The sequence below is a fragment of the Limulus polyphemus genome, unplaced genomic scaffold, assembly GCF_000517525.1.
Source record: "Limulus polyphemus unplaced genomic scaffold, Limulus_polyphemus-2.1.2 Scaffold1713, whole genome shotgun sequence".
Classification (NCBI taxonomy): Eukaryota; Metazoa; Arthropoda; class Merostomata; order Xiphosura; family Limulidae; genus Limulus; species Limulus polyphemus.
This window is the reverse complement of record NW_013667323.1, coordinates 123,857-138,119: the sequence shown is the minus strand read 5'-3', so window position 1 is coordinate 138,119 and position 14,263 is coordinate 123,857. Positions and strand designations below refer to the sequence as shown.

At 35.7% G+C, this 14,263-nt stretch overlaps 1 protein-coding gene across 4 annotated transcripts in view; it reads right to left on the bottom strand.

The window, feature by feature from the left end:
- The window catches only part of LOC106464665 (zinc finger protein 423 homolog), an 89,758-nt gene that overhangs the window by 6,934 nt on the left and 68,561 nt on the right, over positions 1–14,263 (bottom strand). For all 4 annotated transcript variants that reach the window (XM_022392426.1, XM_022392427.1, XM_022392425.1 and 1 more), the window contains 2 exons: positions 11,019–11,233; positions 9,451–9,813 (listed from right to left, as the gene is read on the bottom strand). In XM_022392426.1, the coding sequence (XP_022248134.1) occupies positions 9,451–9,813; positions 11,019–11,233 (578 nt within the window). The remainder of the gene's footprint in view (positions 1–9,450; positions 9,814–11,018; positions 11,234–14,263) is intronic.

Sequence of the window (14,263 nt, the reverse complement as noted above, 5' to 3'; positions counted from 1 at the left end):
AGTATTTTATTTATTATTTAATCAAAACTAAACATTTTGAGCGATAGGCTGTAGTACGGTCTGCCTAACTTCTGGAAATGACAACGTACCACAGGAAAGCATTGCTTTTAGAGACGTTTGTTTGAAGTTAAGCACAAAGCTACACAATGGGCTATCTGTGCTCTGCCTAACACGGGTATCGAAACCCAGTTTCTAGCGTTGTAAGTCCACAGATATACCGCTGTGCCATTGGGGGGGGGGGGGGCGAGACATTCGTTTAGTGAAATGTTAGCTCCCGTGAGAAATATTCTCAGATTCGTAGTATTACTTTATGTACATTTTTTATGACTAACACCATTTACCATTAAAAAAGTTTTTAACATATTGGGAAACGTTTAGATTTTTACAGTATTGTTTTGACATACATACAGTGCCTTGCAAAAGTATTCACCCCTCTACCAATGATATTTCATTTTGATGAAATACAAATAATGTAAACAGTTGTTTTTTCAATGAACTTGTTTCTATTCAAAACTCTAATGATCCAACTTAACACTATCATGTGTGAAGGGGGTTGAATTTCAGCAAATTCTGCAAAGAAAAATGTATATAAATTGAAACTTGCTGATTGCTCTACCCACCACGAGTATCGAAACCCGGTTTCTAGACATACCGCTGTGCCACTGGGGGCCTGTAGCAAAGGGGTTGAATGCTTATGCAATTAAAGATATTCTAATTTTCTTTGAAAATCTAACTTACTTACATAATATCAACGTTTTTTAGCTTCTTCAATTTGGAGTAGGTTGTGTAGATTCTAAATATAAAGTCCCATTTCACAGTTTCACGATTGCAAGCTCAGACGGCAACAAAATGTAGAAACTTTGCAGGAGGTGAATATTTTTGCAAGGCACTGTATTTTGTTTGTTGCTTACGTATCAGATCTTTGAATAATGATACAGTTACAGGCAACGGGGCAAAATATGCAGCATGCATGTCAACAGTAGACTAAAAGGTAGGTATGTTTTGTTTTTTTCTCAGAAATCAAAGGTATAAAAAAAGAAGAAATTATCATAAAACTTCTACTAAGTAGCACCCTTCTATACCTATAGCTAATTTTGCATGCTAAATAGATATATATCCAACAGTACTCTAAGTAGTTCCCTTACTTTCTTAAACAACCACATTGCTTTAGTGGCTGTAAACCAAGATGGCTGACCCTCGTGCTCGTGATAGGCTCGAATCCCCGTCCCACCCAACATGCTCACCATTTCAGCCGTGGGGGCGTTACAATGTGACGGTCAATCCCACTATTCGTTAGTAAAAGAGTAGCACAAGAATTGGCGGTAGGTGGTGATGACTAGCTGCCTTCCCTCTGGTCTTTCACTGCTAAATTAGGGACGGCTAGAGCAGATAGCCCTCGTGTAGCTTTGCGCGAAATTAAAAAAACGAACCATAAGATGTAGTCTGTCCACGATTCTGCCAGGTCACTTGATCAAGCCTTTAGAATGGTAAAAATGACCAACATCAATACAAATGCTTCTAGTAACATATTTAAATAAGTATATCCATCTTATGTTATTCCTGGATTCAAATTCACTCGGAAGTTGTAATTCCCAAAAACAGTATTAGAACAAAAAATTTTTAAATTTGAACTATGGATGTTTTATCCCTATAAAGTTTTCGCGCAAAGCAACACAATAGGCTATCTGCGTTTTGTCCTCCGCGGGGGAACCAAGACCTGGATTTGACTAATGTAAGTCCGAAAACTTACCGCTGATCCACCGAGGGACTATCCCGATATAGAGCCAAATATGCCATCATTCTTTAAAACAAGTATTATAATTCCTTAAAAAAAAGTGTCCTAATTTACGGTTTTAGAATTTTACTTTATAGAACAGTCCACTATTTTAATTTGTTGTTGATTTTTCGTTTGGAATAATTGTTTTGACGTTGCTTCTAACATCTGATGGGGTATTTTGTTGTTGCTTTATTTTAATACAAAGACCCCATCCAGGACAGTTTGGAAGCAATGAATTAATCAAACGAGTTCCAGCATCCCCTGTCGGTCATATTGGCCACTTACCGATCGTAGTTGCTAGTGTAACAAGACCCTCTGCGATCACCACAGTGATGCAGCCTTGACATAGCGAAATCATTGAGTTTAAAGTCTCTTATTGTTTTCATATACCACGCAGTTTATGCGAAACTTAAAACAATAAGATTGCAAAAACAAGACGATTTCACCAACAAATTTATGTCAGACTAAATGAATTCCACAAGTGCGTGGCCTTTTCAAGATTCCTTGGAAAATGGTCTTTGAGATATTTATATAGATTATGAATTGGCTGCAACTGGGTCTCTCAATACTGTCCTCAATAGTAACCGCTATAGTAGAAGCCTTAGAGCCCATGAAACTGGTTCTGAAGCAATGTATCGTTTAAGCATACAGTATTTCTTGATGAACTTTCAGAAGAACGATTTGATCATGTTCAAAGTAGCTTTTCAACAAATGTTGCAGCTTCAAAACACTGTCCAGGAAGTTTTGAAGGGTTTTACTACAATGTCAAGGGAATGTACAAGTCGAATGTAAACTATGCACTCTAAAGTTCTTATCTAGAAATGATGGAGCTTCTACTGTTTATTCTTGGCACTCGTGAAGAAAACTAATAGCTGCATTTACCTTCCCTCTGATATACGACTTCAGATTTTTTGCGCACGGACACATTAACTATTCAATGTACCTGCTACAAGGAAATACTTGAACTAACAGCAAGACATGCCAAGGTACACAACAAGTTCATGAAAAAGAAGTTGTGTGTTCAGCACACAGATGGTTAACCATTTATAATACAATGATACCAAGTTATATAATAAACATTTACACGAAATACTAAGATCAGTTGGCAAGCATCAAACAAGACAAAGATGCAGCGAACTGGTGAATTTCAGTCACCTATTCTGAGATGTCCTTTACAGTGTAACAGACCAGTTAGCTGGCAATGAGAGAGAGAGATCACCTCAAAACCTGAGCTTTACAAGTCCAGAACAGAAGTTGTGCTCACAATTCTCTTCCTTTAAAACCCGTTTGTTAGCACTCAAGATCAGTAACTCATCTATCTTTCAACTAAAACTGTTGTGGAAGGAGAACGAAGACATTTTGTTTTTCAAGAGAGATATTGGAGTAAGAAACTGTGGACATTTTCAGAGATGATCGGCAAAACCACTTCAAATAGTACTCTTACCAATATGTCTACAAAGGAGGGCCGAAACTTATTCATGGGACAGCTGATAATTGACCAAGAAAAATCACTGGATATTTGACATGTGATGAAATATCCACTTTTTCCAGTGCAAGATCTGTGCCATCTTGATGGATTGCTGCGAAAAATTTACATAAAATTATCAAGGCAATCGAAAAAGCAATCCTATATGCTGTGGTGGCGTTAACGCTTACTTGTAAAAAATGCCATCGATAACAAAGTTATACAGGGTGTCCCAGAAGTCTGGAACCATAGGGAAAATAGACACTATATTCTTAAAGTTAAACAAACACATTTCTCCTGGCAGTTGTACATATTTCAGGAAAGAAAGTACCCTAATGGCATAGTATACCAAGAATTGGTATGTGTATGGCTGCTGTTAATAGCATGCAATTTGAATAATAAATAAGTTAAGAATAAATTGCGTGTTTTTTCCTATGGGTTTTTCCCTATGACTTCTGGAACACCATGTATATCAACAGCAAGAAGCCTGTGGTACCTTCAGAAACTTTGCTGAAAAAAAATCCCGGAAGTAATCACGGCATTCCTTGATCAGATCAGAAAATGCCTGTACAGCTGAAACCATTTCTCTCCTCTGGAGAAGGTAAGACAACTTTCATTGACTTTTCCATGCAGCAATGGAAGATTTAATTTAAGTCAGCAGCAACTGACATCATATTGCTTCTTTCACGCTGACGTGAAAGCCAGTCATCTGCAACAGATCAGAGGTGGCAACAGTCATACAGATGTTTTCATATGTGACTATGAACAGGCAGATAGTAGGATATTCCACTGTGTTGCCCATGCAGTACAAAGTGAAAAGTCCAAACCGCATTGAATCTAGCCCAAACATTAATGTGATTCTCCTAGCCATCGCCATATAAAAACAATATGTGACACAAGTTTTGTTCACATCCCCACATACAATGCAACAAGAGCTGAAGATCCAGTAAACTTCTACTCCAAGCTTGGTAAATTAAACGATATATCAAGCTCTCGTTGTCTTACGCGCTTTTTCAAGGCGTGATACCACTTGCTATTTCCCCGACAAAAGAAAATCTAAGCAATGTGAGACTCATTTTTTTTCTTTTAAATCAACCAGCTCAATATGTGCAATTTCTGACTCTCTGATGAACCAATGAGAACTGAAAAGAGTGCGATAGTGTAGGTGATACACAATTTAACAATTTCTGGTTAACCTGAAGGATGATTCATCGTTGTCTGTAAAACAAGAATAGTCTTGTTTTTCACCTGTAGGGAGCAAATTATTAGTTTCTTATCATAAAGTCATGTCTTCAGCAGAAGCTTCTGGTCTCCACATCTGAACTACATGGCTAGACTGTGGTGTATGATAATCTACAGGCCATTTTTGTCCACTCTGCCAATATCTTTGGTGGACATTCTTAGCGTTACTATGTGTGCATGTAAGAATTTTGTGTTTGAGAGATCAAATTGCACTTGCTCAAGGGCCGAAATCAACTGCACAAGGCTTTGTCATTGTAAAGGTTGCCAGAGACCAGACGTTTTTGATGAAAATAAAGACGACTCTGATTATTGTGACTAAGATCTCGTAGAAACTGGATCTTCTTTTGGTATATTTTTTTAACTCTTTATATGATATGAAGTTTAAACTGTGATTTTCATTTTTGACCTTGTTGGATTGTTTGTTTGTTTGAAGTTAAGCACAAAGCTACACAATGGGCTATCTGTGCTCTGCCCACCACGGGTATCGAAATCCGGTTTCTAGCGTCGTAAGTCCGCAGACATACCGCTGTGCCACTGAGGGGCATTCCTTGTTGGAAAGAGTTAATTTTATGTTACTGTTGTTTAAGTGATTTTTTTTCACTCTCAAATTTTGAGGTGTTTTATTCTAAAGATAATTTCACAATTTGAAAGGGAAATATATCACATCATTATAATGTCCAATTCTTATTACAAACATCATCTTTTTAATGATACAGGCTGACATTATACAAATGTGATGCAAGTAACATATTACTAGCTTCCTTTTACTCTTAATGCCAATTGTGAAACACTTGTTTTAATGATGTAGTGCTTTTTTCAGGTATAAGTCCATATAGCTACAGTGTAGGTTGCTATATAGCATTTTAAGTAAATACATAAAAAATGTCGTCCCATTGCCATTACTTTTTGGCACGTTGTTATCATTGTGCCAACTCTACGCCAAGAAGACTATCAAGAGACGTCACATAAAGTTTGGACGCATGCCAAAGAGTGATGTTGTGCAATATGTACTCTTGCGTTAGATTAGTTTAACTTTTCGGTGATGTGGCATCATTTTTTTCCCATCATATATAATTCTTTTCACGCAAATAGGAATCATACCTGTCTTATCGTGATAGTTAGCCAATTATTAACACACTAAGATTTAATAATGTCGTTATTCGTGTAAATAAAATAAATTGTATATGTGTGTGTGTGTGTGTGTAAATGTGTAATATCATAGCTCTTTTCAGTGACAGTTCCTTGTTTTATTTTTTATTCAACATTTGTCATACTATCTAGTGTTGATTCTAATAGTGAGTTCTCTGTTTGCACGCGAGCAACCACCACCATTAGTAACTCAACTAATGATGACATTCAAGGTTGCTTCGCCGGAGGTCTTAGTTTATCAGGAACAATACAGCCAAGGCCACTTTATTTGAGTATAATAAATTACTATAAACAACTGGCGCCATCTATTGACATATGACAGTAGTATAGTGTACATTTAAATACAAACACATATATCAGAGTCATCTAACGATCACAACAAATATTTTACACTGTTTAACTCAAACAAAAAGAGACCCCAAGTATAAGAGATCTGTCAGGCCATAAGGGTTGAGTAAATTAACATTCTAGCTTCCGAGCAGGTGGTAGCTACATATCAAAATAATCAACTTGACCCCAAGTGCATACACGTATTTGTATTTATGTCAAAGCTTCTAAGATTATCAGGTGCCTTCTCTCATTTTGAACTACTGACCAGAAGAAAAACAGCCAATCAACACATCTTACTACCGACCATCCACACTAAGGGATTGACTATCACTCATATAATGCATCCACAACATAAAGTGTGGAGAACATTTCGTGGTATCACACAGATGCCCCGCCAGCTCTGAAATCGAAAGCTTTACTAACCCGCCCCCGAATTCCAGTGAAAGAGAATGCTACAGCTAATAAGTGCATTACTTTTTTTTTAACCTCAACGTAGCTTTTCTATTCACTGCTATGTATAGGTGTGCTCGTGCTATACAGTTTAACATAGGATTTCAAACTAGCTGCTACCCGGTGGCTCAGACAAAAGTTTCAAGGTTTATAACGTTAAATACCGGGTTTTGATACCGTGGTGGGCACAGCAAACAGCCCATTGTGTAACTTTGTGTTTGACTATAAACAAATGAACCAGATGTTAAAATGTAAATATCTATTATAATATAATGATTTTCTTGAAGTTATTAGTTTTTGAGTTAATTGACAGATTCATCTCAGTATCTATTTCTTCTTAATGTATAACGATACATGTATAGGTGCAAACAAGCGAATAAAAACGCTTTATGATGAAATACTACACCTAAACGACTCAAAATACCCGTGGTTACGGTGACGTTCAGATACTATTAATGTAGCAGCAGATTATGTAAATTTATGATTACATGAGGTGTACTCTCGTGACCTACTCATTGAATAAATACCCTAGTATAAGCTACACTAAGAGAGAGAGAGAGGCACGAGATAGTTAGTGAATTATTGCTGTTTATCACTCGATATTGTTATTAATATCGAAAGGTATTTTTGTGTTACTGTATTTTTTAGAATTAATTTTTTCCCGATTCCATTATTTGAAATAATATTGATATTTATGATATACTGTGTTTTGGTAAGTGTTGAACTTATTTCTAAGTGTTGTTAGAGTTGAATAAAGTGCCATTTTGTTTTGTTGTTGTTGAATCCTGACTGTAACGGCCTGTTTATTTTAGACCGTTAAATACTACATGGAACAACAGTTTGGAGTAACCAGTCAAGTGTATTTCATATGTAAAAAGTACTATGTATTTCTGTTTGATAACAACCTCTGAAGAGGCAGATTTGAAATATTAATATAAGAAATTTAATAAAGGTTTAATTATGTTCATCATCTCGAAGACTTTTTCTAAAAAATAGCATAGAATATATATACTGTTTGTTTATTGCCTTCATATTAACAGATCCCCTGGTGGGATAGCAGTAAATTAACGGACGCTAAAATCCGGGGTTCGATTTCCCGCGGTGGACACAGCTGATTTTGTTCTAAAACAAAAAACATTTAACAAGGTAGGCTTCTTTAAATCTAATCCTTATGACCATTTGTTTTACACTAGTAAATCTCAAACGATATCTATGAAAGAGGCAAGACACATGGAAACCAATTCAGTTATTGATTATATGTCGCTAGCGCTCCTCGTGGGGATATATTAATCAACATTTGTAATATAGAACTTCCACAAGTTTCTGACGAATCGGTGGATAGATGCAGGGATCCTAAAGTGTATATATATATTTATGTCAACTCCGAAACATGAGAGGTAAGATTAAATCCATATACTTAAATGAAAAACTATCAAGAATTTTGTGTAAATATTGTTGTTGTTGTTTAAACTATGTATCTGATGGAAATGAAATCAATGGTTACCTATACTAGAATAACATCATTTTAAGTATTAAAAGAAAAGAAAACACTCTTAACAAGTAACCATATATGGACATGGGTTCCCAAAATTTCTCAGTACATGTCCCTTCCCCCACTTCCCATACTATTCAGCATCCTGACTTAGGCCCTACCTAATGAATCTATAGGTAATGAGTACTTTAACAGTATTGTGTAATTTTTGTATTTGCTACTCCCCTTCTACACTTTACTGTGCCCCCCCCCCTAAGTATTAACTCCAGTTTTGGAACCTGTAGGTTGTATGGTTTTGTCTATAGACATCTGTAAAACCAGTAGTGCCCCTATTGACAAGCTATCGTACCATAATAAATATCTGTAAGACCAGTAGTGCTCCTATTGACCAGCTATCGTACCATAATAAATATCTGTAAAACCAGTAGTGCCCCTATTGACAAGCTATCGTACCACAATAAATATCTGTAAAACCAGTAGTGTCCCCTATTGACAAGCTATTGTACCATAATAAATATCTGTAAAACCAGTAGTACCCCTATTGACAAGCTATCGTACCATAATAAATGGCATACATTACTTTCATTGAACAATTCCAAATTTCGAGGAATAAACGAGACGAGACACTAGAATTTTCTTTTATTAATGTTCAAGGTGGAGAAATAACGAATTTTAACACTATAGTACTGTCAACTCAATGTGATTTAGCTGTAATTAACAAGATAAACACCAGGGGGACAAGCTAGTTAATTAAGATCTGTGCCAAATAAATTATTTAATTGGTCGGATATAACCCTAGCTGTTTCAAAAATATTTTGTTACCTAATTTAGATTTTGTATTAAAGTCGTTTACGAACAGTTATTGAACTATATTAAGAAAATCGATGTGTACGAATGGACGAGTGTGGCAGCTACAGAAGAAAAACGCCCCCAGTGGCACAGAGGTATGTCTGCGGACTTACAACGCTAGAATAAGGGTTTCGATACCCGTGGTGGGCAGAGCACAGATAGCCCATTGTGTAGCTTTGTGCTTAACTACAAACATACAAACAAACAAAAGAAAAACAAGTATAAATTTGTTTGTTTGTTATGGGCTACTCTTTTACCAACGAATAGTGGGATTGACCGTCACATTATAACGCCCCCACGGCTGAAAGGGCGAGCATGTTTGGTGTGACAAGGATTCGAAACCCGCGACCCACAGATTGCGAGTCGAGCACCCTAACCATCTGGCCATGCCGGGCCACAAGTATAAGTTATAGCAGTTCTTAATTAATGACCTTTTCATATGTTAATGACATCTAGTGGCAAATACAGTGGCTATAATCGGCGTGCCATGTGTACTCTGGAAAACAAACAAGCAGAGTAAAGTGGAAATTATTGAGCAAAACGACGATGTGTTATCGCCATGCAAGATAAATGTTAAAATGAAATCACTTTACAAATCTAGTATTATATACAACTTTAATGGCATGGGTTCACTTTTTTTGTATTAACGTTTTTCCCTTTCAATATTTTATCGTAAAACAAAGCCATCTTTGTTACCTGGAGGTCTTTGGCGTTGAGGAAATACGTCGAACACTGGAGACACCGAAATGACTGCGACCGAGCATGAGCAATAGAGGAAGTGTAAACAGCTTGTTTCTTGTTGTGGTTCTGCACGTGTGAAGTCAGCGCTGCCGCAGTGTTGTAACCTCGATTACAAACAGTACACTGAAAAGGTTTTGCATGATCGTGTGTCTTCATATGAATCTTGAGGTGGTCACTTCGTGAGAATGCAGATTCGCAATGCGGACAGCGGTATTTTTTGTCCCCTGTGTGGAGCTTGATGTGCCGATCTCGGCTACGCTTATGCTTGAACAGTCGCTGGCAGTAGTCACATTTAAACGGCATTTGGTCACTGTGGATCTGAAAAATTCAATATATATATATATATATATATATATGTGTGTACTGGTTCCATACTGTTACTTTATAAAGTTATTTAAAAAAAATTTTAATTAAAATATGTCTCATCCTGTTACTCTGTACAAAGTTCTCAGTTCAATATTTTTCAAATGTCACAAAAATGTAGATAATAATTATCAGCCTTTTAATTCAATATCGAAATTTTATCAAACTGATAACAAGTTTACTGTAATCATTTTGAGTTAAATCTGTGCACAATAGAAATAACAATCCATAATCCCGAGAGTTAAAATAATCGGTTTTTTTTTTGACTTCCCATAACTACATAATATAGTTGAACGTTTGTGTACCTCTCACCAAGTCGTTGCTCATTTGTGCTGCTTCATTAAATAAAAATAATCTTGCACATCCATGTTGAAGTGAATCAGATATGGAAACATCAATTTCCTACTAATTCTTCGAAATATATGTATATGATGCTTGGTTATAAACTGTCCCATTGGTTTTCACAAACATCCTGTCTCCCAATGTGTTGAAACAGAACACCTTCCATCAATGTGCGAAGTCCAGTTGGATGCCATAAATCACTTCACAAAACTTGTGATGTCATGTTGGGTGTAATGGAACACATTCTCAGCAAGTATAAGATGCTAAGTAGGATGTAATGGAACACTCATACAGTCTCCAAATACGTGATGTTTAATTGGATGTAGTAGATTACCTAGTTAATAGCTTATGATGTCCAGTCGGTGTTGTAAGACATTCCAACGGTAAGCTTAGGACGTCAGGTAGGATATAACAAAACATCCACTCACCACGTGCAAAATGTTTAACTGGATGTAGTAGAACACCAAGTATAATATCATATTGGATGTAGTAAAAATTCTCTTAAAATGTGAAGCCCTGCAAACACTTCAGTCCATATAAAAAAAAATGAATACATATGAATATGAATAAAAATAGAAAAACTTTCATGTTGATAAAAAAAACCATGCAATTTTAATTCTTTTCACATATTTTTCCTCTTCAAAAGCTTTCAGAATAATTGAAGTTTAAGAAATGCATCATCAAATTGGCCTCTTTGAAATCTAAGTTATCATTTGGAAGTAACATTCTACAGAGAATAATAAATGAGTAATATAATGGTTGACATGTGACGTAAAATAAATCATTATTTTATCTTAGTACTTCATTAATTGTCTTACTTGCTCATGCCTCTTGAGATAGCTGAGGCGAGGGAAGGCTTTCTCGCAGAACTGACATGCGTGAGGCGTATTTTCCGTAACACCGATAGTGTAGGAGAGGTCAACGTCTGGGTCCGAGGGTGTGGTACAGCTCGTGGGCGACATGGAAAGAGACTGGTCGTCGGGGGTATCTGAAGACCTCCAGGAAGTGGGGGTTCTCATTCCCCCGTTCAATCCTGAGTAAATATATGAATAAAATTAGGTAGTCCCCTCGTGTTTAGAAAAGTCACCTTCACAGAACCAGGTACGAGAAATCGCCACCCTTTTAGTAAAATCAAGTAGGACTTGGATCTGTTGTTAATAGTCTTGCCTTTTGAGCGATTCCTGGCAAAACCTGTGTCAGGCACACCCTAAACTAATACAATAGTCAATATTATTCTGTTTTTGTGTGTGTTTTTTCTGAACGTCTTATTGAACAGTCGAAACAGGCTAGTTACTATTAGTGTTAGTTCATGTGAAATATATGTTTATCACAACACAACATTTACAGTAACGATAAGAAATTATGATATAAAACATTTCATTACTCTCAGCATAAACAAATGGAAAAATAGAACTTTTTACACAGTTTCACAGATGGCTAGACAAACAGGTACAAATTTTAGTTATTTTAATTTTCTCTACTAGAGTATTTGAGCAGACGACACAGGCCTGCGAATTTAAACTTCATAAAAGTTGTTATGGTTCTAATTAAAGATTTTCCATAATTCAGCTACACATATTTCGAAAATAATATTCTTTTTTTTTTCTATAACGTAAGGATTTTTTAACAAATCGGGAAGAAAAAAAACAACTGTTACTTAGATCAAATTATTATTTCGTTTACAACAATGAATATATTTGAAATTATATGTGTTTCTCGTGGGTTCTAGAACAATCGATAAGACTCTCACGTCGCGATTGGTCTAGAGTAATCTATAGCCAGTGGTTGTCAACATTTTAAGCATAATAAAACGTGACCCGATTTCAATGAAAATTATTCACTTATATTAAAGTACATATGACGTTTTTGAAAAATATGGACGTGATGGAGAAAAATGGATATCATTTTCGGATTCAGCGTACACGAATTACTGTAGAACATGTAAAAATTTCAAGACAATAAAACTATCGCAGGCCTGTGAAATTTAAAGCATGTTATAGTTCAAGATAGCATAAAGTGTATTTGTTTGTTTGTATTTAAGCACAAAGCTACACAAAGGGCTATCTGTGCTCTGCCCACCACGGGTATCGAAACCCGGTTTCTAGCGTTGTAAGTCCGCAGACATGCCGCTGTACCACTAGGGGATGGGGGTGGCATAAAGTGTATCAAAATGAACCATGTTTTAGTTTCTCAGATCCCACTTATTCCCCGTTTTGTTAACCACCTATTAATTTTGTTTTCATTGTGTGACGGTTGAATTCTAAAGTCAACGACACGTGTTTTACCAATATAAAACCTGAATATTTTCCTACCTCAGATGTTGCATGGAATCTACCGATTCTGAATATGCTGTTCTTTTAAGTTTGTGAAACGGCAGCAGTCAGTGACATATATTTTACAAAAATAAAATAAAACCTCAATATATATTCTTACGTTAGATGCTGAATAAATGATATTAGTCCCTTAGGTCTGCAAAATTGTCGTTTCTTTCTGAATTTCGACACTGTGAAAACTGTCTATCCCAAAGAAACGAGTGTCGAGAATCAAAAATTAACCCACTTTCTGAATTAAAAAACAGAATAAATAAAATATATACTTCACCTGCTTTCATAATTTCTAGCCGACAAACGTTTCTTTTTTTTTAAAAACACACATACGTTATAAGAGTCGGAAAATAAGGCCGAGTAAAAAAACAAAAAAAAAACATGTTTAACGTCCGGAGTTTTCAGAAAAAGGAAGGAGGACGTCCTTTTTTTGCTTTTATTTTTAAATGCCCTCTTTGAAAGAAAGTTTGCACCCTTTTTTCATGATTGTTGCTTGTCTACAAAGAGTCCATCTTTTTTCCTCAAAACGATACAGAATTTATGACAAATAAAGAAAAGGGGCAAAATGAATCAACTGTGTTCATCTCATTTTTTATTCAGAAGTCTTCTATGTTTCTTTGTATGATTGGAAAACGATAACTCAAAAAAAATCACACAAAAAGAAAAAAGTGGGGGAAGGTAGCTAAAAAAAAGGAAGCGGGGCGGGGACGTAGAACATGTATTTTTCTTTACTTGGCCTTCACTGTTGAAAACATGAACATCGTTTCACGGGAGCTTTATATTTCATTAAATACGATGTACATTAAATGCGCTAATAATTATAAAGACTACGAACATCAAGATAACTTTTTAACTCTTTTTTTTTTGTGTGTATTCGGAAGAAATTGTATTTTTTTTCTATTTACAATACATGTTTATTTTGGATGGGCAGTTTTTCACGTGTATGGAAATACAAGAAACAACAGTAATTTTATAAACCGAAATACTGCTGTTACATTCTTACATTAATGTAAAGGGCAGGTTAAATAAACTAAGTTTCCACAATAACCAGTTACGTTATTACCGGTTTCGTAAAATGCGTTATGAATATACAATTGATTTTTAATTTTTTTTCCTCATATATTTCCTTCTCACCCACAAATTACAAATATTATCCACACTTGAAAACATCACAACCCCAAAGTTCGAAATCTGTAAACTTTTATAAACACTTCACGATTGTATTCTTAAACTCTTCTATACCTATATTTTCAATCATGTGTCACACCTTTATTTTCACTTTTTAAATTTGAAATTTTAAATTGTATAAATATTTTTTTTCAAATTTTTAGCATACTTATCAAACCAAATTTAAAATAGCGAACATATACTTCATCATTCGTTTTTTTTCAGTTTTGCAGATTTGTTATTCTGATACTTATTAAAAAATTATAAAAATTATCTTGCCTTCTTGTTTTTAATTTCCCGATACTATCGATTATGTTAAAAAACAAAACTCGCAATCTGCGGGTCGCGGGTTCGAATCCCCGTCCTACCAAACATGCTCGCCCTTTCAGCCGTGGGGGCGTTATGATGTGACGGTCAATCCCACTATTCGTTGATAAAAGAGTAGCACAAGAGTTGGCGGTGGGTGGTGATGACTAGCTGCCTTCCCTCTAGTCTTACACTGCTAAATTAGGGACGGCTAGCGCAGATAGCCCTCGTGTAGCTTTCCGCAAAATTCAAAAACAAACAAAAAA